This window comes from Rutidosis leptorrhynchoides, chromosome 3, assembly GCF_046630445.1.
Source record: "Rutidosis leptorrhynchoides isolate AG116_Rl617_1_P2 chromosome 3, CSIRO_AGI_Rlap_v1, whole genome shotgun sequence".
In the NCBI taxonomy this organism is placed as follows: domain Eukaryota; kingdom Viridiplantae; phylum Streptophyta; class Magnoliopsida; order Asterales; family Asteraceae; genus Rutidosis; species Rutidosis leptorrhynchoides.
In genome coordinates this window covers 93,095,071-93,119,345 of record NC_092335.1, presented here as the reverse complement: position 1 = coordinate 93,119,345, position 24,275 = coordinate 93,095,071, and the positions used below count along the sequence as shown (strand labels likewise).

Genomic DNA, 24,275 nt, shown 5'->3' with positions numbered 1-24,275 from the left:
CACTTAAAATGGAATTGGATATTGGATATTATGATTAAGAGACCGTGCTTAATTAATTACATTATTATCACTCTTAACAAAACGATCTGAATCCTATTAGACAATTTATTTTAGAGATATTATTTAAATGTGTTAAGGTTTAATTTGTGTTTTAGCTTAGTTATGTAATTTATATTAGTCTTTCATTATTTTACAAATCTAACCCCTTTTTTCTTTTGAAAAGCAATGTAACCATAATTCCATTGACCAAGTCAAACACCCTGCATGATCTTAAATCACTTTCTTACTGATATTAGTTCTTATTTTGTTCATTTTCTGGCTTAAGCATTTTTTGGTATGTATATTGTTAAGCATGTTACATAACTTCTTTGTGCTACCAAATTCTACCTTAGGCCAAGTCCCATAATTAATATGATTATCAGTAAGTTCCAATTCAAACTCAGTCTATAGAAGGCCAAATTGTTGTCCACTGGTGGTAGACTAACTCTAACCAAATGGTGGTGGTGATTTAAATTGAATAAAGTCTCATTATGGCAAAGCATAATTATTTCTTTGTATGGGAATGATGGCAGATTGGTTGTGAACTCAACTTCGATGAACAGATTCATCATGGCTCTATATGGACTCATATTATAAAGTGCGGCTTGGAAATTGATAAAATTGAAGTTCCGTTATCGACCTCCTTTGGACGAAGATTAGGCAATGGTGATTGAATCGGTTTCTTTTTGGAACGACTTATGGTTTCAAATTTAATGTAAACAGCAGCTTGATTTTGTAGCTCTCAAACGTCCTAAAAAAGATCAATGTTTTCGTATGGCAGCTATCAGTGGACAGGCTGGCTACCAGAGTAAACATGTCGAACACAGAATAAATATGAGCTCTTCCCTGTTACTTTCATCGAGTTATACGGATGTTGTGAACGATTAATTTAGATGGTAAAACAAATATCAAGCAAAAAGAATCGTTGGATACACCTATATAATTTTAACGCTTATTATCGAAGCTGTACAGCCAGTAAGTTACTATTAGTTTGATTTGTTCCTTTTTAGCTAACCGTTTTTCAGTTACTAAAGTGAAAATGCCCAACTTGGTGTTTGATCTATGGCCTCTATGATCTATGCCTATGTAGTTTACATTCTAACCAACCTGTTGTTATGAATTTGTAAGTAATTGGTACGAGTACAATTTAGTACTTACGTAATTAAGAATTGGGCATGAAAAAATATAACATCGGTTGATAGTTAAAGAAAAAGACATACATGCCCCTGCAAATAGTGCCAAACGACGAGAAAGCAGCTACTAAAAGGCACACCGGCTGGCCAAGCACAAATAGTATGCTTGTAAATTGAAGCTTGGTTTAATATGAGAATGCATCTAGGGAATGGTTTCGATAATGTTTTCAGCAAAATCAAGTACTATTGCTTCAGTTTTGTATAATTATTGTCATTGTGTGCATTTTCATTGTAATTAGGTTCCATTATGATATTTGGTTCTAGACTTCTAGTTTGATTGTCATTTAAACAATTTGCATAATAGGTGACTATATGGGTTGGTGTGGTAACATGTCACAGTGGGTTAGTGTTGAAACGTATCAGACTATCACGACGGGTTGGGTTGGGTCGGTGTGAGATACTAACAATTTCACACCATAAAAGATACAAATCGTTGGATCTTCAAAGTGGGTCTGGATTACTATATGGATCTGGCAAATATGAACTGACCCATTACAAAACCTTCCCATTCCTAACTCTAATTGGTACTCCTTATTTGAGCACTTTACTTTCATTAATGGATATTAGATTAGATTGCTTATATTTGACATTGACAATTTACTTATTATAAACAATAGTAAGGAATGTCGTTTTGGACCAGAATTCATATAAACATTACAGCAACGGTTTTTACAGCACCTAACATTTCCTTACCATCCCCCAACACCCACATAACATTACACAAACATAATTCCAAATGATGAAAAAAAGAGTACCATAACAGTAAAAAAAAAACGTACAAGTTGTGACGCATGTTAAAAATGCAACTGCCTACATTGACCTACTTCCACCTCAGTAGGGCAATAAGGACATTTAAACGGCCTCGTGCTGTTATTCTTAGACAATTTTGTAATCGACTGTTTGCAAAGCACGTGCCCACATGGCATCAGCATTGGAGGGTTATCTTCACTCGCCTGATCTCGACTCACTGGACACACAAATATCGAGTGGAACTGAAAGTCAACGCCCAAGTCAACAGGCACTGGTAACTGTTTCATAGATAGCCATTCTTGTTTCTTCCCGTTCATCACACTCATCAGCTTTAATAGGGTTGGTAACCCTTGAACGCCAGCTGCAATAGTCACTCTCAATGGGCTGTCATATGATTCACCTAAGAGGTTGCAGAACTGTTGGGCCAGCTCATGGGCCAGCTCCGCCCAATGGGCTGGTGCCAGGAACTCAGAGTACGGTGACGATTCAAGTTTCCCAGCCCATAAAAGACACGCCATAAGCTTCTGGATTTCGGGAAGGTGTTGGGTTGCAAAAGAAGAGAAATTAGTTCTGCCATATTTAAGAGCTTCATCTCGACTACCATGTTGAAGAATCTCCATAAATTGTAATCGATGCAGCTTCAATTCAATGTCTGATCCGTTTTTTTGGAGCTTTTCATGGTTAGTGGTGGCCCACCTCAATGCGGGGCCCAAGTCACGTGACTTCATGGATTCAAGTATCTCATACATTTCAAAGAAGTGATTTTTTCGGTCCATGATGGATTCTTCATGGGCTTCATTAACGAAACAATCGCCGACATCAAACATGCCTTCCCGGTAGAAGTGACTAGCAACTATCTGGTTAATAGTTTGACTATCAAAGTCAACATTTCTGTAAGATTTAGATATATCTGGATTGAAATGTTTCTCGAGAAGCTTGGTGTACTTGCTTAAAGCAAGGTTTAGTTCCCTTTGTGTGCCTTCAAGTTGACCAAGTGGAGCAATCTCCTTTGATTTAGTTTTCAGTTCACCCAGGATTATCTTGTGGTCAGATTTAGAAGACGATTTTAGTCCAGATAACGTCTGTTCAATTTCTTGAATGATCTGTTCAATTGCTTCATCGCATTTTGAGGAAGAAAGCATTTGCTTTTTGATGACACCATCAAACGCATCTTTAATGGAATTCAGTTCCATAATATAAACCCTTTGTTCTCCACAGTTTCTTATCTTACTGTCTTGTATAAATACAATATAACCTTTATCTACAAAAAAGGCGACCAGGAAAGCATATGAAATCAGCACAAAAGATAAATACAGTTGTCTAGCACATCAAAAGGCAATCATTGAAAAGTCAATTTAGCAGAAAACGCAACATATAATAAGGAAATATGACTGCATTACACTATTCAGTTAAGATACACCATAATGTCCCTAAAATACACCCCTTCAAGTATAACTTTTTAAGTTATTGCCGAGGATTTTGATGTTAATGACCATGAGTGCCACATTCAAAAGTGATAGTATAAGTCCAGGTAACAAAAGTGGGTGCTGTTATTTAAAGAGGACCAAGAGGGAAAACGGAGTTCCAGAATATAAACGTAACACTATAACAAGACCTCTTTTAGCAATGAAAACTAGAATTAAGCACACCTAAAACAACTTGGTTTATAAGGGAAGCATAGAACACATAAAAGTAACAAGATCCTAGAAAAGGTTGAAAAAGACGCGACACGGAAACGGGTCGGTTAGGACCTTGAAAGGTCGAATCGTTCGAGACGGGGCGGATACGGATGTTGACTAACGTTGACATTAAATAATATTTAGGACTTTCATAAAGTTTTAGATAATTATAGTGTAATAGTTTATTTATTTATTTATCTTGATTAAGAGATACTATATAAGTTGGTGTTTCTCCAAGCTAATTTTTAAACGGGCTTGAGATTTTCGTTTACACTATGACTATATCAGGCCAGAGCCAGACAAAAAGTCAACTTTTGACCGACTTTCCCGACTTTGACCTGAGTTTTAACGTTGACAGACTAATAAGACGGTTTTAGGCGAAACGGGACGGGTCAGTCACCAAACCGCTGCAACGGCCGTCGTAATGGCCGCCACAACCGTCGTTTGAAATCATGATCTTAGAGAAAGCATAATAACAACTTGGTTTACAAGACTTCGATGCAAAAGCAACACTACACTTTTTATATGCCCAGGTTACAAGCTTCAAATTCAGAGGTTGAAGGATCTTCAGCAACTATAAATTAGCGATATGAGTTATCTCAGTTTGTAACACCTCAAGTAATAATAAAGTTTATTTAATCCTATTTTAATCTTTGAGATATCGATGGCTGACTTAGTCAAATACAAACCAAAGATGAAGGCTAGTCTACCTGAATAGAAAACAAAAACTCTTTTAGCAATGGACACTAGAATTAACCTCACCTAAAAAGGTATTAGTTCAACTATTATTGAACATACGAAATGATACGTAGTCATGGATACAACTTGTATACAAAACAATCAATGAGCTACCTCTTAATTAGTTGTCTGTTACGGTGTTGAGTGTTTATAATTCCCGATAATTTATTTACTATCCTCAAAAACCTGAGAGAATAGAGCAACATTTAATCTCTTTACCAACACGAGAAATGAATCTAATATCTCGTTCTTGTTGTTATCCATTATAAACTATGTTTCAAGTATGAAATCTCCCATTATAATACAACATAACTATAACTATATACTTTTTAGTGTCACAAAACTAATAACATCAAAATAGAGTAGCAGGTAAACAGATAAGATATACGGAGTAATAACTATGATGCAATTACTACATAACAAATAAAATACATTAGAGAAAAATAATCATTCTTAACCTAATCCTTCCTGAAAATAATCATTTGAATCAGAAAACAGCATACACAAGCAACCGAAGCCTGCTCCGAATCATATCGATCGTCCAACAAAATTATCAATTCAATTAATCAATAAAGTAATCTCAAGATCTGTAATAAGTTATCAATTTTTTCAAACGGATTATATTATCACACAAAAAAAAAAAAAATCGAAATGATAAGCACTCCGGATCGATGAAACATAAAGTCAAAAATACATAATCATATTAACAATCAAGTATTATATTCTAAATATTTCACAATTGAAAATGACACATATTTATATATAAACATCAATTACATTCGAAATAGATTCAGGTTAATACAGAGTATCTTACCAGAACGAGGGCAGTGACGGACCAGAGGATTTGTGTGTAAAATTGAGGAAGTTTGAGAAGCCTGTATACGCCTTATGATTGATAATATCACTCCGTATATATTTTCATAAAACTTACATTTTTTGCCCTTTGTTATCGCTATTTTCTAATTCTAACCCAAATATTAGTACTGTTATTCTAATTGTGATGTTCACAAAAAGCCTCATATTCAAACTTTACAATTATTAATTAACACGTTTTAAAATGCCGAGTAAAAGGTAAAAAATTCACAAAAATAATACAATCAGTCACATATATTTGAATAACATAATCAACTTTCTCCGAATAGGAAAAATCTGTTATAATTCAGTAGGCTTATAACTACCTTTAGTGATTTGATTCTTGATGTTATAATTCAGTAGGCTTATAACTACCTTTAGTGATTTGATTCTTGATTTAGAATACTAATAATGAAGTGTAAGAACAAAGATGATAATGGAGAGAAAGAAAGAAACACTTTGTAAGTGTGAGAAATGGTGCAAGTTTAATGCTTGCATTCATGAGTATTTATAGCCTAAAATCTCAATATAAAAATACATACTTTGTGTACTAAAATTGACTATATGTATACACCAAAATTGACTATCCATATCTATATTGTTATTATTATTATAACACTCCCCCTTGGATAGCAATTTTATTTTGTTGAAGATCAACTATAAATTACTGCCTCGTTAAAAACCTTGCTAAAGAAAACCCAGTGGGAAAAAACTTTAGCTAAGGGAAAAAGAGTGCAGCATGGAGTTGACTCCCCCTCAAGTAGACATCGCTTCAGCTGTTACATCTTTTGAACATGTCTCATGCCAATGTTATGAACGTGTGTTCTGAAAATAGCAGTTGGAAGTGCTTTCGTGAAAAGATCAGCAGAGTTTTTGCTGGATTGAACATATCTCATTTCAATCTCGTTGTCCTTAATGAGATTTTGAGTGTATGAGAAGAATCTAGGAGGTATGTGTTTGGTTCGGTCACTTTTGATATACCCTTCTTTCATCTGTGCTATGCAAGCTGCATTATCTTCATAGAGAATTGTTGGACTTTTATCGCGTTCTAGTCCACAAGAATCAGTAATGATTTGTGTCATTGATCTCAACCAAAAACATTCCCGAGTAGCTTCATGTAATGCAATCACTTCGGCATGATTTGACGATGTAGCAACAAGTGTTTGTTTTTGAGAACGCCATGATATTGCAGTACCTCCATTTAGGAATACATATCCAGTTTGAGATTTAGCTTTATGTGGATCAGATAAATAACCTGCATCTGCATAACCAACCAAATCTTGTTTTGATTCGTTAGAATAAAATAATCCTAAATCAGTAGTTCCTCGAAGGTATCGAAATATGTGTTTGATCCCATTCCAGTGTCTTTTGGTAGGAGCAGAGCTGAACCTTGCCAACAAATTAACTGCAAAAGAAATGTCAGGTCTTGTACAATTTGTAAGATACATAAGAGCTCCAATTGCACTAAGATATGGTACTTCTGGTCCAAGAATGTCTTCTTGATCTTCACATGGACGAAATGGATCAGCTTCAACATTGAGTGATCTAACAACCATAGGAGTACTTAATGGTTTTGCCTTGTCCATATTGAAACGTTTCAAAATCTTTTCAGTATATGTTTTTTGATGTACAAGTAAACCATTAGGCATATGCTCAATTTGTAAACCAAGGCAATACTTGGTTTTTCCGAGATCTTTCATTTCAAATTCTTTCTTTAGAAGTTGAATGGCTTCATGGATCTCTTTATTTGTACCTATGATGTTAAGATCATCAACATAAACAGCTATGATCACATATCCGGATGTTGTTTTCTTAATGAAAACACAAGGGCAAGTAAGATTATTTGTATACCCTTTGCTTATCAAGTAATCACTTAATCGGTTATACCACATACGTCCCGATTGTTTTAACCCATATAAAGATCTTTGTAATTTAATCGAATACATTTCTTTGGGTTTTGCATTTGATGCTTCTGGTACCTTAAATCCTTCAGGTATCTTCATATATATATCACTATCAAGTGATCCATATAGATAAGCAGTCACAACATCCATGAGATGCATTTCTAAATTTTTAGAAACTGCCAGGCTGATTAAGTATCTAAAAGTAATTGCATCCATAACAGGGGAATAAGTTTCTTCATAATCAATTCCTGGTCTTTGAGAAAAACCTTGAGCTACAAGTCTAGCTTTATACCTTGTAACTTCATTTTTCTCATTTCTTTTTCGGACAAAAATCCATCTGTATCCTACAGGTTTCACATCTTTAGGAGTGAGAATGATGGATCCGAAAACTTTTCTTTTATTGAGTGATTCTAATTCAGCTCGTATTGCTTCTTTCCATTGAGCCCAATCATGTCTATTTTGACATTCAACCATAGATGTTGGTTCTGGATCATCATCATTATTCATGATGTCATATGCAACATTAAATGAAAATTTCTCATCAAGATTTTTCATTTCATTTCGGTTCCATAATATTTTTGAATATGCATAATTGATTGCAATTTCTGTATTGACATCATCAATCTCCTCTGCAGTAGGAGTACTGATTTGTGGTTCTTCTTGAACACTTTCTTTTACTTCATTATCAGCTGATTTTCTTTTTCGAGGATTTTTATCCTTTGAACCAATTGGTCTTCCACGTTTCTGACGTGGCAAAGATTCATGAGTGACGTTATTGCCAGCTTTTGGAATTTCAATTCGAGCTGGAGTATTTACTGCTGGTATATATGATTTTGTCACCGTTTTTGTATCTGTAAATGCATCAGGCAATTGATTTGCAAGTTCTTGTATATGCATTATCTTTTGAACTTCTGTCTCGCATTCTTTTGTGCGAGGATCAAGATACTTTAATTGAGGTTCACACCATGAAACATCATTTTCTTTATTTTTCATTTCTCCCCCCTAATCTAGGGAACAATGTTTCATTAAAATGACAATCAGCAAAACGTGCTGTAAAAACGTCACCTGTCATAGGTTCAATATACCTTAATATTGAAGATGTTTCATATCCAACATATATTCCCAACCTCCTTTGAGGACCCATTTTTGTACGTTGTGGTGTCGCAATTGGAACATACACTGCACAACCAAATGTTCTAAGATGGGAAATATTTGGCTCTTGACCAAAAGCAAGTTGTAGGGGGGAATATTTATGACTTGCACTTGGTCTGATGCGAATCAATGCAGCAGCATGTAAAATTGCATGACCCCATATAGATACAGGGAGTTTTGTTCTCATTATCAATGGTCTAGCGATTAACTGTAAACGTTTAATCAATGACTCGGCTAAACCATTTTGTGTATGCACATGAGCAACAGAATGTTCAACAACAATTCCTATAGACATGCAATAGTCATTAAATGCTTGAGATGTAAATTCACCAGCATTATCAAGTCTCACCCTTTTAATGGTGTAATCAGGAAAATGAGCTCTCAATTTAATAATTTGGGCAAGAAATTTTGCAAATGCCACATTACGGCTTGATAACAGACAAACATGAGACCATCTGCTAGATGCGTCTATTAGAACCATGAAATATCTAAATGGTCCACATGGTGGATGAATTGGTCCACATATATCACCTTGAATTCTTTCAAGAAACATTGGTGATTCTTTCTCAACCTTAAGTGGTGAGGGTCTAGTTATCAATTTTCCAAGAGAGCAAGATGTACATGGAACCATTGTATCATGATGGATTTTTCTATCCTTTAGTGGATGTCCATGAGTACATTCAATAATCCTTTTCATCATTGTTGATCCTGGATGGCCTAATCTGTTATGCCATAAACTGAATACACCAGGATCAATATATTTTTCGTTAACTACCATATGTATTTCTGGTACATTTATATGTGTATAATGTAATCCAGAACTAAGTCTTGGCAGTTTTTCAACCACATGACTCTTGTCAGTGATACTTAAATATTTCTCATTTTCTGTTGTCACTGACTGATAATCATACCCGTTAAGGTATATGTCGGAGAAACTCAATAAATTTCTGCTTGACTTGGGAGAAAATAAGGCATCATTTATTAAAAATTTTGTACCATTTGGTAGTATGAAATTTGCCTTTCCTATCCCTTTTATCAAGTTAGCAGGTCCTGATATTGTATGTATAGTTCCTTCCGTTGGTTTTAGATCAATAAAATATTTCTCGGATTTAAGTATAGTGTGTGTAGTTCCACTGTCTGCTATACAGAGATCTCCACCACTTGATTGATGTTGTATTCCAGCAAAATTCATATTGAACTTCATATATAAGAAATAAATAGTGAGTACATTAATATTACACAATATTTTAAACGCAAATAGATAGTACTGAAACATTTAGCAAACATAATAACAAAGACAGACGATATTAAATCGTTTATTTTTCGAAAGACACACAACTTAAACATTCAAGAAATCTTCATATAAATCAGATGGTTTCTCAGTGACTGTTGGATCGACGTTATCCACAAAGTTTACTTCCTTTTCTTTATCTTTCAGCGAATCCTGATACATCTTAACAAGATGTTTAGATGTTCGGCAAGTATTAGCCCAGTGGCCCATTCTACCACATCTGTAGCAAGATTCTTCAGAATTTTTAGAAGAATTTTCTTCAACATCTTGTTTAATGGGCTTGTTTTGTGGTTGATATTTATATTTTCGTGGATTACTATTTCTTTGACCACCACGGCCACGACCACGACCACGTCCACGCCCATTACCATTACCATAAGGATGGTTTCTACCATAGTTATGGCTTTTGGCATGATGATGGTGATGGTTATTATAACCACGACCTTGCCCGCGTCCTTGTCCCTGTTTATAATTATTTGCAGTATTTGCTTCAGGGATTGCAAGTGTACCAGTAGGACGGGATTGCTGATTTTTCATTAATAGCTCATCATTTTGCTCTGCAACTAAGAGATATGAATTAAGTTCAGGATATGTTTTGAACTTTAGCATTCTCAAATTTCTTTGCACTGTGATGTTTGCAGCATTCATTGTGGAGAAAGTTTTCTCCATCATGTCTGCATCACTAATTTCATGTCCACAAAATTTAAGTTGTGAACATGTATTATACAGAGCTGAGCTGTATTCATTTACTTTCTTAAAGTCTTGGAACCTTAATGTTCTCCATTGTTCCATTGCAGCTGGAAGTAAAATTTCTCTTTGATTATTGAATCTGCTTTTGAGACCTTCCCATAAAACATGGGGATCTTCTACAGTCACATAATTATTTTGTAAGCATTCATCAATATGTTGATGAATAAAGCAACATGCCGTAGCTTGTTCTTTTTCAGAACAAGTGTTGTTTTCATTTATGGTTTCAAGAATGCCCATTGATTTAAGATGCATTTTTACTTTTATAACCCATGGCATGTAGTTGTTTCCAGTTGATTCTAAAGGAGTAAATTTAAGCTTTTCCAGATTCGACATTTTCTATTATCAAAAATTAAAACAAACATCATGATAAATTAGAGTCAATTTATATTCATAAGTATATAAACATTAAACATAAATTTAATATAACATAAATGATAAGTAGGTGACAGTGTCGACCATGTGTAAGCAATCATAAATAAATGTTATATAACAAAAATATAAATATTAGTAAACATAAATGAAAATTTGGCGACAGTGTCGACCATATATTTTTTCAGGTGGTATAACCGACCTATATCATTCTGGTGGTATAACCGACCATATATCATTTTGGTGGTATAACCGACCATATATCATTTTGGTGGTATAACCGACCATATATCATTTTGGTGGCAGAGCCAACCATATTTAGTATTAAGATTATCGTGCTGATAACGTGTTATAATTCAGTAGGCTTATAACTACCTTTAGTGATTTGATTCTTGATGTTATAATTCAGTAGGCTTATAACTACCTTTAGTGATTTGATTCTTGATTTAGAATACTAATAATGAAGTGTAAGAACAAAGATGATAATGGAGAGAAAGAAAGAAACACTTTGTAAGTGTAAGAAATGGTGCAAGTTTAATGCTTGCATTCATGAGTATTTATAGCCTAAAATCTCAATATAAAAATACATACTTTGTGTACTAAAATTGACTATATGTATACACCAAAATTGACTATCCATATCTATATTGTTATTATTATTATAACAAAATCTTCTTCTTTTATTACTTTTTTTGATGTTAAAATTTTTTTAACTTGCGGGCATAGCCCAACAGTTCTTCTCATGTTTTTTGAGTCATAAGTATAGGGAGATGTCATGCGTTCGATCCTTAGAGATGACATGTTTTTGCCCGAATGGATGTGTTCTTTGGTACCGTTGATCGGGTTCGGGTTTTCGCCTGAACGTGTGTGTTACGTGCAAATGATGAGGGTCGTTGAAATAAATGATCTACTGATGTCAAAAAATCGCCTTTCAAAAGAAATAATAATAATAAAATATGATATATCCTTTTACTTTGTGGCTTCTTAAACCGTAGACCAACGTGTTTGACTTTCATCATTCTGTTGGACATGGATATTCTTAAATTAGTTGGCTCTTGTAAGTGAGAGTTTTGCTTTAGTAGAATTATTAAATTAAATAAAGAGGTGTTAGTAATTACTTGTGTGTAAGTGGTTTTCCTTTATTTATACATAACCTATGAATAACAATTTGCAATTTATTTCTACATATCTGTGAATAACAATTTACAAATTATGAATAATTAATAATTAATAAAAAGTGGTCATAGTTGATGTTGATTATTTAACAATTATGGTCAACAGTCGAGTCTAGACAGTCAATCCTAAACAAAGATCTTATGGTGTGTCTAAAGGCTCTAGCGCATTTGTGGCTGATCAATAAATCAAAATTGGTGCAACGTGGCTTTGAAGATTGTAAGTTAAACCCAAATAACGCAGTTACATAAAGGGGTGTTGGGTTTTGTTGGGTAGGAATTTTCTTTTATCTGTTAATGTTTTTAGGTGTTTGCCTATATTAATCACTTTTTGTGTTTGATCAAGTCACGGCTCATTTTGCCCGCATCTTGTGGGTTAGTATTAAAATTCTTAGCTTTTCAAAAAAAAATCATTACGATTTTAGAGCGGTTAACGCTTTTAAGAAGTTAACAATTACTTGATGAACGTTATGCACTTAAACATAGCTCTAAGAGCTACAATTAGACAAATACTAAGACCACTATTAACGGCCCGTCGATCACCCGCCGTTGGAGCCCGCCGTTCAACGGCGCCGATATTAGCGCGTCGCCGGTAACCCACCGTTCAACGACCGTCGTTTGTTTTTTCATCGTATGATTCGGAGAAGCACGGAACAAAAGCAACGGATATAATTTGATTTTGTTTTTTAGCCAAACTAGCCGTTTGGCTTTTTTTTTTTTTTTAATTTTTTTTTCACCTCCCACCTCATTATATACACTCAATTTTCATCCAACTTCAACACTCAATTTCTTCAAACTTCACACTCTAAATTTCATCAAACATGTCTTCAAGCAAAAAAACTCAAAACCGAAAACCAAAACAACCAAAACAAAAACAACCGGTACTACAAGAGTATACAGAAGATGATGGAATTCGGTACTTCAAAACAACCTTCATCAAACTCAACAAAACCTCCATCAACAATTAAAATTTATAAATAAAAAAAAAATTAAATTTTTTTTTCATGACATTGCGTCATGGATGTTAGCGTTTAGTCTTTGGTATGTCATGGGATGAAGGAGGAGAGGTGCTGATGTGGCAGTCAGTTTATCCATGACGGACCGTCATGAGAGTGGTCTAAAAATAATTGTTGACATTTATTTTACCCTTGCTACAAGAAGATTTTGCCTAGTACAATATAACTTTCAGAAAATAACCATCGCTATGTTAACGAAATCAAGACTGAGGGGTTTCGAATTATAATAAGCCTCTAAGTAATGTCATCAAAAGTTTAACTTTTTAACTGCTGTAAATTAGTTGGTTGTAAAATATTGCCACATACAATCATAACCATTCTCTAGTTATCGAAACTAACTCTTAACAACATCCCTCAAAGCAGTTGCTAGTAAAACACAAGATTGTTACATTTTTACCTCACTTTTCAAAGGGGAAAAAAGGTGCAAAATGCTAGTATGATAGAGGAAACATTATATTGCACAAATTTTTTTTACATATATGAATTTTGAAGAAGATTAGAACTGTATAAAGAAGTAGCTACTATAGATTTTTTTTTTAGAAAGGCAAGTATTATAATTCAAAAGAAACTAGCAAGAAGCTAGAAAACACATCGAAGCCAACGACCTACGAACATGACACGACAAAGAAACAACGAAACAAAATCACTCGAATACAGATTTTACGACATTAAACTACATTGATGGATTCATTAAGATGGTAGAATCCACACTGACCAAAATATGGGGTTGTTTATTACTACTAAACGAGCTCGAACCAACATTAAGCATGACCTGCAGGTTCAGGGCAGGGCGGAACCAGTACCATACCAGATTATTGTTCTATGCCAACATTAGAAGCATGCATATTATGGTTAACATATATGCTAAAGGTAACTCACTGCTGCTACCTTGCAAATGTTTCAACACGACAACACTTAATTTCGCTTTAACTTTGACAAAATCCAACACCCTGCAAAATTAAGCATTTGCTAGTCTTAAAAAGATTCTTGCTAGAAAATGCAAGTAAATAGGAAACTAAAGCTAATAAATTATGTCAAATTCAAATAAAATTACTGAGTATATGGTTTAGATCTACAAAGTGATTTTTTTCAACTTTTACATAAACCAATTTACACAAGCAATCAGTAAATAAAAACAAACATAACATGGTCAGGCATGGTAAGACTCAACTGGTTATTTGAGATTCAAAGCATTGAGTGATCCAACAACATCATATCGCTTTGTATTGATAGATTCGTAATATTTTTCTTCTACGTAAACTCGCCTGATAAAAAGCAGATCAACATGAACACAACAAACTCGAAATAAGTATGCATATAATACGATATCTTCACAAAATTCATATGTAGAAGGTTATGTACAACTCAATGGCAGGAAAACTACAACTGCTACTTTCCTATGTTATTGACACCATAGGATAGCATTACAAAACCAATAAAGAAACACAAATAAGAGATACATAAGCATCAAAACGATAAAAAAAAAAAAAAAAAACAAAAAACAAAGGACATACGCTATATCGGCCAAGTTCTCTGATTTCGTGACAGCCTTTCCTTCAGGTAGCTCTAAAGAAGTATAATGCATTATCATCTCTTTCAATGTGAATTTAGTGCTTTTTATATCATGATCCCATAAAATGCTCTGAAACCACACAAGTAGATGATTTAAAGTCATCAAACAGCCTATTTGGTTTTTTTTCTTACATTTTCATTCGCCAGGAGAAAATATATAAAAAAAAAAAAAAAAAATTATTGGTACATTCATATACCTTCCTAACGTAGTCTCGTTTCACGACATCAAAATGTGTTTTTTCAGGACGAAAAATTGAAGCATTCCAAAGAGCTCCTCTAGCAACCATCACAGATGAAGCACCTACAACATTTATTATACCCCTCAATAACTTTAACTTATTTTAATTAAACGTATAATTAAATAAAATAACGAGACATTAGCGGCTAGAATATTTAATAGTCTACCTGTCACAGTACGAATGCGCTGAAAATCTTCGTACTCAAATACATCACCATTGGCAATAACTGGGATAGAAAGAGCATCAACAACAGTTGCAATTTCACTCCAATTAGCAGGATCTCTCGGTCTATCTGCAACTTTTCTTAACATGAAACATACAAAAATATTATTTAAAAAAAAAAAAAATACCAATTTACAAAAAAAGTCCTTACCTTCCATGGACAGCTACAGCAGAAACCCCTGTTTTTTCGATTCGTCTAGCCAATTCTACAGTATCATGAGTTGACTTTAATAAGCGTATTTTACATGTTACTGGTATTGATAAGTTCCTCTTCAATGTTGTCAAAATCTAGATTCAGAAATAATGGTTTTAAATTGTCAGCTATCAAATAGAAACATCTAAAAACAAGTATTTCGTGTGTTGCATACATCATGGATGAGGTTAGGTTTAGTTAATAATGCAGCTCCCATTCCTCCACTAATAGAGAATGCTTTGGGGCAACCCATGTTAACATCTATAGCTGCAACATCTTTACACCTGAGTCACGAAATGAGATCATAATTTATACTTCATAATATATTAGCATTAAGGTGAATCAATAAACGTCTTATTGGGGCAGAATTAGTTTCGGGATGATGTAAAAAAAGGAGGAAACTTACACTAACTGAGCAGCAGTTAAAGCCCTAACAGCATCTGAAGTGCCCAATTGAAATACGACCCGGTTTCTTTCTTGATCACAGGTTCTAAAAACAACATTTTCAGTACCCTTCTCCACTATATCAGTAGAGCCAATAGCATCTAGTATTATTTACAAAAATTCGATTAATATAAAAAATACGATGATGATGATGATGATATAATACCATCTCTGTTACACAAAAATGAAACTGAAAACAAACAACAAATTATTATATCACTTTCAGGTTGGAAACTAGAACCATTTAGACGGCGTTCACATTTGAGTAGTTTATGATCAATAATCTCTTCACCATATGTAATATCTGCACCATATTCAGCGGCCAGTAATCTGAATGGCAAGGTCCCCTAACAAAACACCAAAATTGCATAAATCAATCAACAACTATTTATATCTTCCTAAAGATATTGTAACTTCCAAATTCTACAACACTACAAAACCATAGGGGATGCTATAAATACTGCAATTGTAATGTTTTGCTAGTCAGGAGATAAAAGTAAACCCTAATTTGGAACATAAAACAGAGTCGTTGTATTCAATGAATTAAAAAGGGGGAAAAGTGACTTACAACGCGAACCATAGGAGCAAGAACAAGTTTATTTCTGTAATCCATTTTCTTCGGTCACGCCACTCTATTGGTTTGTTTGCTTAGCTTGAAGTGAAGACAGAGTTTGATCAGGGTCTCAACTCCCAATATAAAGCTTAATTGGGCCGTAATGAAATATATAAGGCCCAATGGACAATACTTGCACCATATTCGTTTATGACCAAAGATCATCCGCTCAATTCCAAGACGGGGAAACTGATAGTAAGCCATCATGCGAATGAGTTTACTGCTGTTGAGGAAACTTTGAAAGAGAAAGCTGTGCATCAAGGCATGAATGAGGTAATAAACACTACTAGTGAAGATCAGTTTCCTCCACTAGGTAAGAGTATTAGTTCTGGTTCCCCTATAGGCTATAGCTAATTCATCTGTGCATATTGTGAATGTTATTGATACTGATAAGCCTCAGGAGGTTACGAATGGTCTTCATGATACTGATAAGGCTATGAAAACTAGTCCATATGCTAAGGTTGTGAATGACGAGATTGATAGGAAACTTAGCTTTGTACCTTTGACTGTTGATGATGAAGGCAATGAGTTTGTGGTTTTTAATGATGATATTGTTGAAGAAAGTGTTGGTAGATGGAATAAAACTGCTTATGGTTATGTTGTTGGTGTTACTATGGCAATGGCCACCCGATCCGGTGGATATCCATCCGATCCACTCCCTTCGTGATGGATATGGACGAACTTAAATAGATATGGATACGGATATGGATGAACATAAATGGATATGGATATGGACATGGATGAAAAGTAGCATCCATGGATATATCCATTACCACCCGAAATACATACACAAATACATAAAAAATAGATATATGATTACATATTTACTATTACAAGTTCATGTACCCTTAGATTTATATTTTGTTTTCAACCTTATAATGATATAACTATAATATATTACAATAAAACACGCATATCCAATAAAATAAATATACAATTTTCATGTTTAATTTTTCATAATCCATGTTTTATAATAAAATTTAACAAATTTTGTTATTTTTCGACAAAGATTACACATTCTTATGGATAGATTTTAAATATGTCATGTTATATTTATTTCTGTTATACTACATTTTTATTTTAATCGCATATTACATAGCATTTTTTTAATATCCATTGGATATCCATTAACTCGCTTAATCCACTGGATATGGATATGGATGGATGACCTGAAACTAAACGGATATGGATATGGATATGGATGAACAAAAACTAAATGGATATGGATGTGGATACGGCATCACCCGCTCCATACCCGATCCATTGACATCCCTAGGTGGTAGCATACCATATGACGTTAAACTTCAATCTGAAAAAGATGTGGAATAAAGTTGAGTTATAAGAGATAATAATGGACCAAAAACATATTTGCTATTTTAAGTTTAGAACTCTGGAGGGTATGAATGAGGTGATATAACTGGGGCCTTGGATAGTTAAGGGTAAACCCTTGTTTGTTGGAAAATGAAGCCCTGAGCTAAATATTGTAAAGGTGGAACCCTCCAAATTACCAGTTTGGGTTAAGCTTTCCAATGTTCCTTTGGAGGTATGGAACACTAAGGGTATTAATGCTATTGCTAGTAAGTTCGGCAAACCCATTGTTATGGATCATATGACAGGATCTATGTGTCACAAAGGATATGGTAGAGTAGGGTATGCTAAGGTGATGGTTGAAATTGAGGCTGTAAAGGGATTTCATGATCATATTGATATTCACTATAGAGATAATCTACAATTGCTTAAGGGTATTAAAAAGGTGATTGTAGAGTATGACTGGAAACCTGACATGTGCTCACATTGTGCAGTCTTTAAGCATAATCATGATATGTGTAAAGTAAGACCTAGAACTAGTGCAGAGCTGTAAAGCAAAGTCAATAAGGAGGTTAAAGATAATGAAGGATTAATTTTGGTTAAGAATAAGAAGTTTGTTCAAACTGAAAAGAAGGCAGAAACAAAAGAGAAAAGGGTAAAGCAGATTTATGTTACTAAGAAACAGATTACTAAAAATCCTCCAAGTGCAAAAAGTTGGAAATTGGATGACCATTCAGTTCAAGGTATGAAACAATCAATGAATAAGTATGCAGTCCTTTCAGATAATGATGGTGATATGGAGTCTGTATCATCTAAGTTAGCTGGAGATGATAGTGATGGTGATGTATTAGAGGTAAGTTTGGATGAGCATAGTCAGTTAAGGGCTAATGAGATGATTGGGATTGATCCAGCTGTGCTGGAAACTAATTTGTGATTTCTCAATGGAGTTCAAAATTGCAAGTTGGAATATTAAGGGTATGTGTAATAAGGATAAGCAAGATGAAGTTAGGGAGTTTATTAGGCATGAAAGGATTAGTGTATGTGCCATTTTGGAGACTCGTCTCAAGCCAAATAGTATAGATAAGGCATGTAATTTTGTGTTTGATAGGTGGGATTGGATATCAAATGTGACTTTGAGTCCTAACAGCTGCAAAATTGTCATTGGTTGGGATAGGAATATAGTCAATGTGATGGTTATTCAGGTCACAAGGCAAGTTATTTTTTGCTTGATTGAAACTGTAGATAAGTGTTCAAAGATGTATTGTAGTTTCACTTATGCTTGCAATACTGGTTCTAATAGGAAATGTTTATGGAATGAATTGAAGATCCACTCCAGAATTGCTACATATATTCTTTGGATTTTGATGGGAGAATTTAATATTACTAGAAGTGCCAATGAACATAGTAGTGGATGTTCTCATGAATCTGATGATATGACTGAGTTTAACAACTGTATAAATGAAATTGAAGTGGATGACTTGGGTAGTTCTGGTTTTCATTTTACATGGACAAAGTCTCTTAAAAACCCTACTTGCGGTATTTTGAGAAAACTGGATAGAATCATGTGTAATGAAGCATTCATATATGTTTTTCCTCAAGGTTTTGGAGTGTTTCTTCCATTTTTGGTATCAGATCATAGTCCAGCTGTTTTGAGTATCCTTAATGGAATTAAAAGAAGGAAAAAGTCATTTAGGTTCATGAACCATGTGACTAATAAAGATGGTATTCTGGATGTTTTGGCTCAAAGATGGAATGAGAATATTAAAGGGCATAAAATGTTTATTGTGGTCTCTAAACTTAAATTGCTGAAAAAGGATCTCAAAAGATTAAGTTGGGAGCATGGTAATGTTTTTGTTAGGGTGCAAGATTTGAAAGTCAAGCTGAAGCAATGTCAAGTTGATGTTGAGAAGAATCCTCATGATCTTAATATGAGGAAAGCTGCATCTAACACTCGTTTAGAGTATGAAGCTGCTAAGCAAGATGAGATTATTTTACTCAAACATAAAGCAAAAATAAGGTGGCTAGCAGAAGGTGATAGGAATACTAAGTTCTTTCATGGTATTTTAAAAAGTAGAACACAAATGAGCAGGGTTGAATATATATGTGATGAAAATGGTGTTAATTTCAGTGGGGATCAGGTTGGTAAACAGTTTGTTAAACATTTTCAAAAAAAAATTGGGCGTTAGTAGTAAGTGTAAACCTATTGAGGAGCTAGGTGATATTTTTCAGACAAAGGTAACTATTGCAGAATCCCTAAAGATGGTGTGTCCAATATCTAATGAGGAAGTGAAAATAGCAATGTTTGATATTGATGATGAGAAAGCAGCCGGTCCAGATGGTTACTCCTCCCTTTTATTCAAGAAAGCTTGGAATATTGTTGGTCAAGATGTTTGTTCTGCGGTTAAAGAATTCTTTGATAATGGGAGACTACTAAAGGAGTTAAATGCTACTTTAATTGCTTTAATTCCTAAAATTGATACTCCCAATAAAGTATCTGATTTTAGGCCAATGGCATGTTGTAATGTGCTATACAAGTACATTAGCAAGATAATAACCAATAGGTTAAAAGAAGGCATGAATAGTCTAGTAAGCTGCAATCAAAGTGCCTTTATTCCTGGTAGATCAATCCATAACAATATACTGGTTACACAGGAGATATTAAAAGGCAATAATAGGGTTAGGGATCCTAAAAGATGTGCTATGAAGATAGACATCCAAAAGGCTTATGATACAGTTAATTGGAGGGTCTTACAGGATATATTGATCAAGTTTCGGTTTCATAGTAAAATAATGCAATGGATCATGGCTTGTGTCACCGGTACATCATTTTCACTGTGTGTTAATGGTGAAATTGAAGGTTACTTTAAAAGAGGACGAGGGATTAAACAAGGTGACCCTATGTCCCCTTATATGTTTACTTTGATTATGGAGGTTTTTCACTGATCATGCAGCACAACATAGAAGGGAAGAAGGAATTCAAATACCATTTCAAATGTAAAGGTATGAAGTTAACTCACATTTGTTTTGCTGATAATTTACTTGTGTTATGCCATGGTGATGAGAAATCTGTTGGTATTGTTAAAAAGGCACTTCATGAGTTTGGTCAAGTGTCTGATTTGTTACCCAATGTTAATAAGACTACAATCTTTTTGGGGGAGTGTTGATGACTATGTGCAAAACAAAATTGATAACTCCTAAATTATACAGTATTTTGATAACATTTTGAGGAGTTATCTTGATATTTTAAAGTTATTTCAATGCTAAAACACACTAAAATGGGTAAAAAGGGGAAAATAGGTATTTTTGATATTTTGTTTAAATTATGTGTAAAACAGGAACAAAAACAGTAAAAAACGAAGAATATGAGATGAAGTCACCGGCCTGTGGGATATAAAGCAGCCGGCTTCCTCGAAGATATCTAGAATGTTCCAGATTTGATCGTTAGATGTGCTAAACTTTGAGCCAAAGAAAAAATGAAGTAAAGTCACCGGCCTCACACTGAAGCCGCCGGCCTTAGAGACACGGTTTCTTGACTTGCTGACCAAGTTCAAGTGAATATGGAAACCAAATCAAAAAGATTATCGGATCCTTGAAGCAGTCGGCTTGCTACCAAAGCCACCAGCTTAATTATGGTGGTTACGCATTTTTGTACTTACGGATCAAGTTTTACTTGGAGAAGAATTCACCGCCTCAGGGAAGCCGCCGGCTTCATTCTGAAGCCGCCGGCTTGGGCACCGTTTTGAAACAGTATAAATAAAGGCCTTAGGCCAGAGTTTTTAACAAGTCAGTTCAGTTTTCTCTGCATTCAGAGCAAAAACACGAATTAGTTAGGTTTTTATTTCCTTTCAACATTCGAGTTCATTAATCAATCGTTTGTTTTTCAATCTCTTCTATGTCGGTATGATTCTTTATCTTATTTCTTATCCTTTATTTGTTTCTACTTTAGTTATGGGCTAACAGCCTTACATATGCTTGAATCATGTAACACTTTGTGATCAATTGCCTGAATAATTAATCTGTATGAAAGAACACAGATACCTAGATTTGGAACATGAAGTCGCCGACTTCATGGACCAAAGTCGCCGGCTTCATCTGGTAAATGTAGTATTCGTATGTTATTTATACTCAGATCAAATTAAAAAGTATTCGGCGGAATTATTCAACAGCTTCAACGAAGCCGCCGGCTTCGTTGACAAAGCCACCGGCTTTATGTGATAAAAACAGAAATTAGATTTTGACAGAATCTCTGGAATTCCTGTTATATTTTATGTCTGATTAAAGTACCACCGTTAGATTAATCTGGTTTACATCAATCAATTATTATTAGGTTTTAACTAGAACATCACTAGGTTTGAAACTTGATAAACTTAAACATAATAGGATTAATTTAGTTCTGAGGATTATAGCTAGTAACTATAATTAGGGTTTGGTTAATCATATTAAATCTATTATCAGGTCTTAATGCAAGCAAGAAATCTAGCCATCTATTTTAGGATTAACCTGATCAATTAATCTTGAAGTAGATATTCTTAGGTCAATTATTAATCTGAGTATGATCTTAATTCAAAAAAGACAATTGTGAACAAAGTGTGAAAGATTCAAGCACGTGTTCTCTTTATCATTGGTTATCTTTTCTATTTATTTACTTGCAATTTATTTTTTCTTTTGTTTAATTATTATTTAAAGCTTAAAACCCAAATTTATATTCTAAAATCCACTCGTTCTCTTGGGACGAACCTTAACTTATTTTAATACTAAACTACATCTGATCGGGTTTTGTTGCTCGTTAGGGTGTTAAATCGTAAATTAAGATATCATAAAATTAAAAGTAGATTAAAAAGGCACACATTATTGCACACACTTTTGACACATCAAGAATTATTCAGATTTTACCTTTTGAAGTTGGTAAACTACCTATGAAATATTTAGGCGTGCCTCTATTAGCTAAAAGATTAGGCATTAAAGATTGTAAGAGCTTGGTGGATAAAGTTAGAAAGAAAGTTCATAACTGGAAAACCAGAAAGTTGTCTTATGCTGGTAGATTACAGCTTGTGTCATCTGTGATATCTTCTATGCAGACTTATTGGGCCTCTGTTTATGTTCTTCCAAGTGTTGTGGCATATGAGATTGATAGACTTTTGAAAGGTTTTTTATGAGGTCAATATGATAATGTTAAAGGCAAAGCCAAAGTGGCATGGAAGGATGTTTGTATTCCCAAAGATCAATGGGGTTTAGGGTTGAGACCCCTTAAGCAATGGATCATCACTCAATAAGAATCCCTTTAGAGCAAGTGGGTGAATTTAATTAAGTTAAAAGGCACTAGTTTTTGAGATATTATCCATAATCAAAATGATAGTTGGGGATGGAATTTTATGCTTGATTTAAGAGATCAAGTCAAACCTCATGTATGTGTTATTAATGAAAATGGCAGGTGCAGTTATTCTTGGATCACTAATGCAGGCAGATGATGTGTGCGAGGGGTAGTACGAAATACTATTATTGTTTACTACGAAATATGACGAAATATTACACAAGTTTTATTTAATTTATTTACAAATGGGATATACCTAAACCTTGCTACAACACTATAGGCAGTGTACCTAATCGTAGAGTAGTATAGTTTTTAGTAAGTCACGTTCGTTCCACAGGGAGACGGCTTATTTTACACTATATTTTTATATAACTATATTTGTATAAAATATATATATATATATATATATATATATATATATATATATATATATATATATATATTGCAATTATTAATATTATAAAAGGAGGTTTACCGTTTAATGACCGGTTTGTCGATTTTATATTTTAAGTCACAATTAAAACCTAATGCAAAATATTATATATAACTTAATTTAAAGCGTAAAATAAATAACGATATTTAAATGACGAAATATAAAATTGCGATAAGAAATGAAATAAAATAATTATGCTTATTTAAACTTCCGTAATCATGATGTTTGACATTTTAATTTTAATTTATTATCCTGGGTTAATTGTCCTTTGTCCTGGATTATTTGATAAGTCCATCTGGTTTTGTCCATAATAGTCCATCGGTCATAATTATAAAGTGCGAGGGTCTTCTCCAAATTAACCTTATACCCGAAGTTAAATATTCTAACTAATTGGGGATTTAAACCGTAATAAGGTCTTAATACATTGTTAATGATTACACCAGATTATCGACTGCGTGTAATCCAAGGTTTTAATACTTTATTAACAATTACACCAATTATCCTTGAATGTAATCCACCCCTGTTTTAATGAGTCCATTGACTATTAATCCATCCCCGTGTCAGGTCAAATGAATAATTATTAGTATTTATAGATATCCCGCCTACCGTACCCAGTCAAGCGTATGTGGTTATATATAAATATGTCAAATTATAAATCTCTATATTAAATGAACGAGATATCATTTAGTTAATATAAAGCCCATTAATAGCCCATAGTCCAATTTCCACAAGTGTCGGTCTTTTGTCCAAACCCTAATTATGGTCCAAAGCCCAATAACCCAGTCTTAATATTTAGCCCAACATCACGATTACTTCGGCTCAAATAAGCATAATAATAACTTAAATATGAGACATTAATTTAAAAAGGAAGAACATAGCTTACAGTGGTTATTAATCGCGTAGTGTTACACGGACAGAACTCCGACTTTAAAACCCGTAATTAACCGTTACATTAACTAAACTAATCTAATATAAAACTAAAATATATTATATATATTATAAATATATATATAATTATATATATAATAGAGAGAG

The 24,275-nt window shown here is 33.8% G+C and overlaps 2 protein-coding genes across 3 annotated transcripts; both read right to left on the bottom strand.

Annotated features, from left to right (window-relative positions):
* Window positions 1-1,852: 1,852 nt before the first annotated feature.
* On the bottom strand, window positions 1,853-5,264 carry LOC139896479 (protein RMD5 homolog). Of its 2 annotated transcripts, none has more exons than XM_071879120.1 (2): window positions 5,214-5,264; window positions 1,853-3,243 (listed from the first exon to the last, which is right to left on the bottom strand). In XM_071879120.1, the coding sequence occupies exon 2, from the start codon at window positions 3,173-3,175 to the stop codon at window positions 2,027-2,029; it is 1,149 nt and encodes a 382-aa protein (XP_071735221.1). In that variant the 5' UTR covers window positions 3,176-3,243; window positions 5,214-5,264; the 3' UTR covers window positions 1,853-2,026. The 2 variants fall into 2 exon arrangements, with proteins under 2 accessions (XP_071735221.1, XP_071735222.1); XM_071879121.1 differs by lacking the exon at window positions 5,214-5,264 and adding an exon at window positions 4,514-4,533.
* An 8,480-nt stretch (window positions 5,265-13,744) lies between these two features.
* Window positions 13,745-16,521, bottom strand: LOC139896478 (uncharacterized). The gene is made up of 10 exons (XM_071879119.1): window positions 16,144-16,521; window positions 15,817-15,922; window positions 15,538-15,676; window positions 15,307-15,415; window positions 15,090-15,226; window positions 14,883-15,019; window positions 14,675-14,778; window positions 14,420-14,547; window positions 14,077-14,170; window positions 13,745-13,855 (listed from the first exon to the last, which is right to left on the bottom strand). Exons 1-9 carry the CDS (start codon window positions 16,186-16,188, stop codon window positions 14,080-14,082), a joined length of 996 nt encoding a protein of 331 aa, XP_071735220.1. The 5' UTR covers window positions 16,189-16,521; the 3' UTR covers window positions 13,745-13,855; window positions 14,077-14,079.
* Between the last annotated feature and the right edge of the window lie 7,754 nt (window positions 16,522-24,275).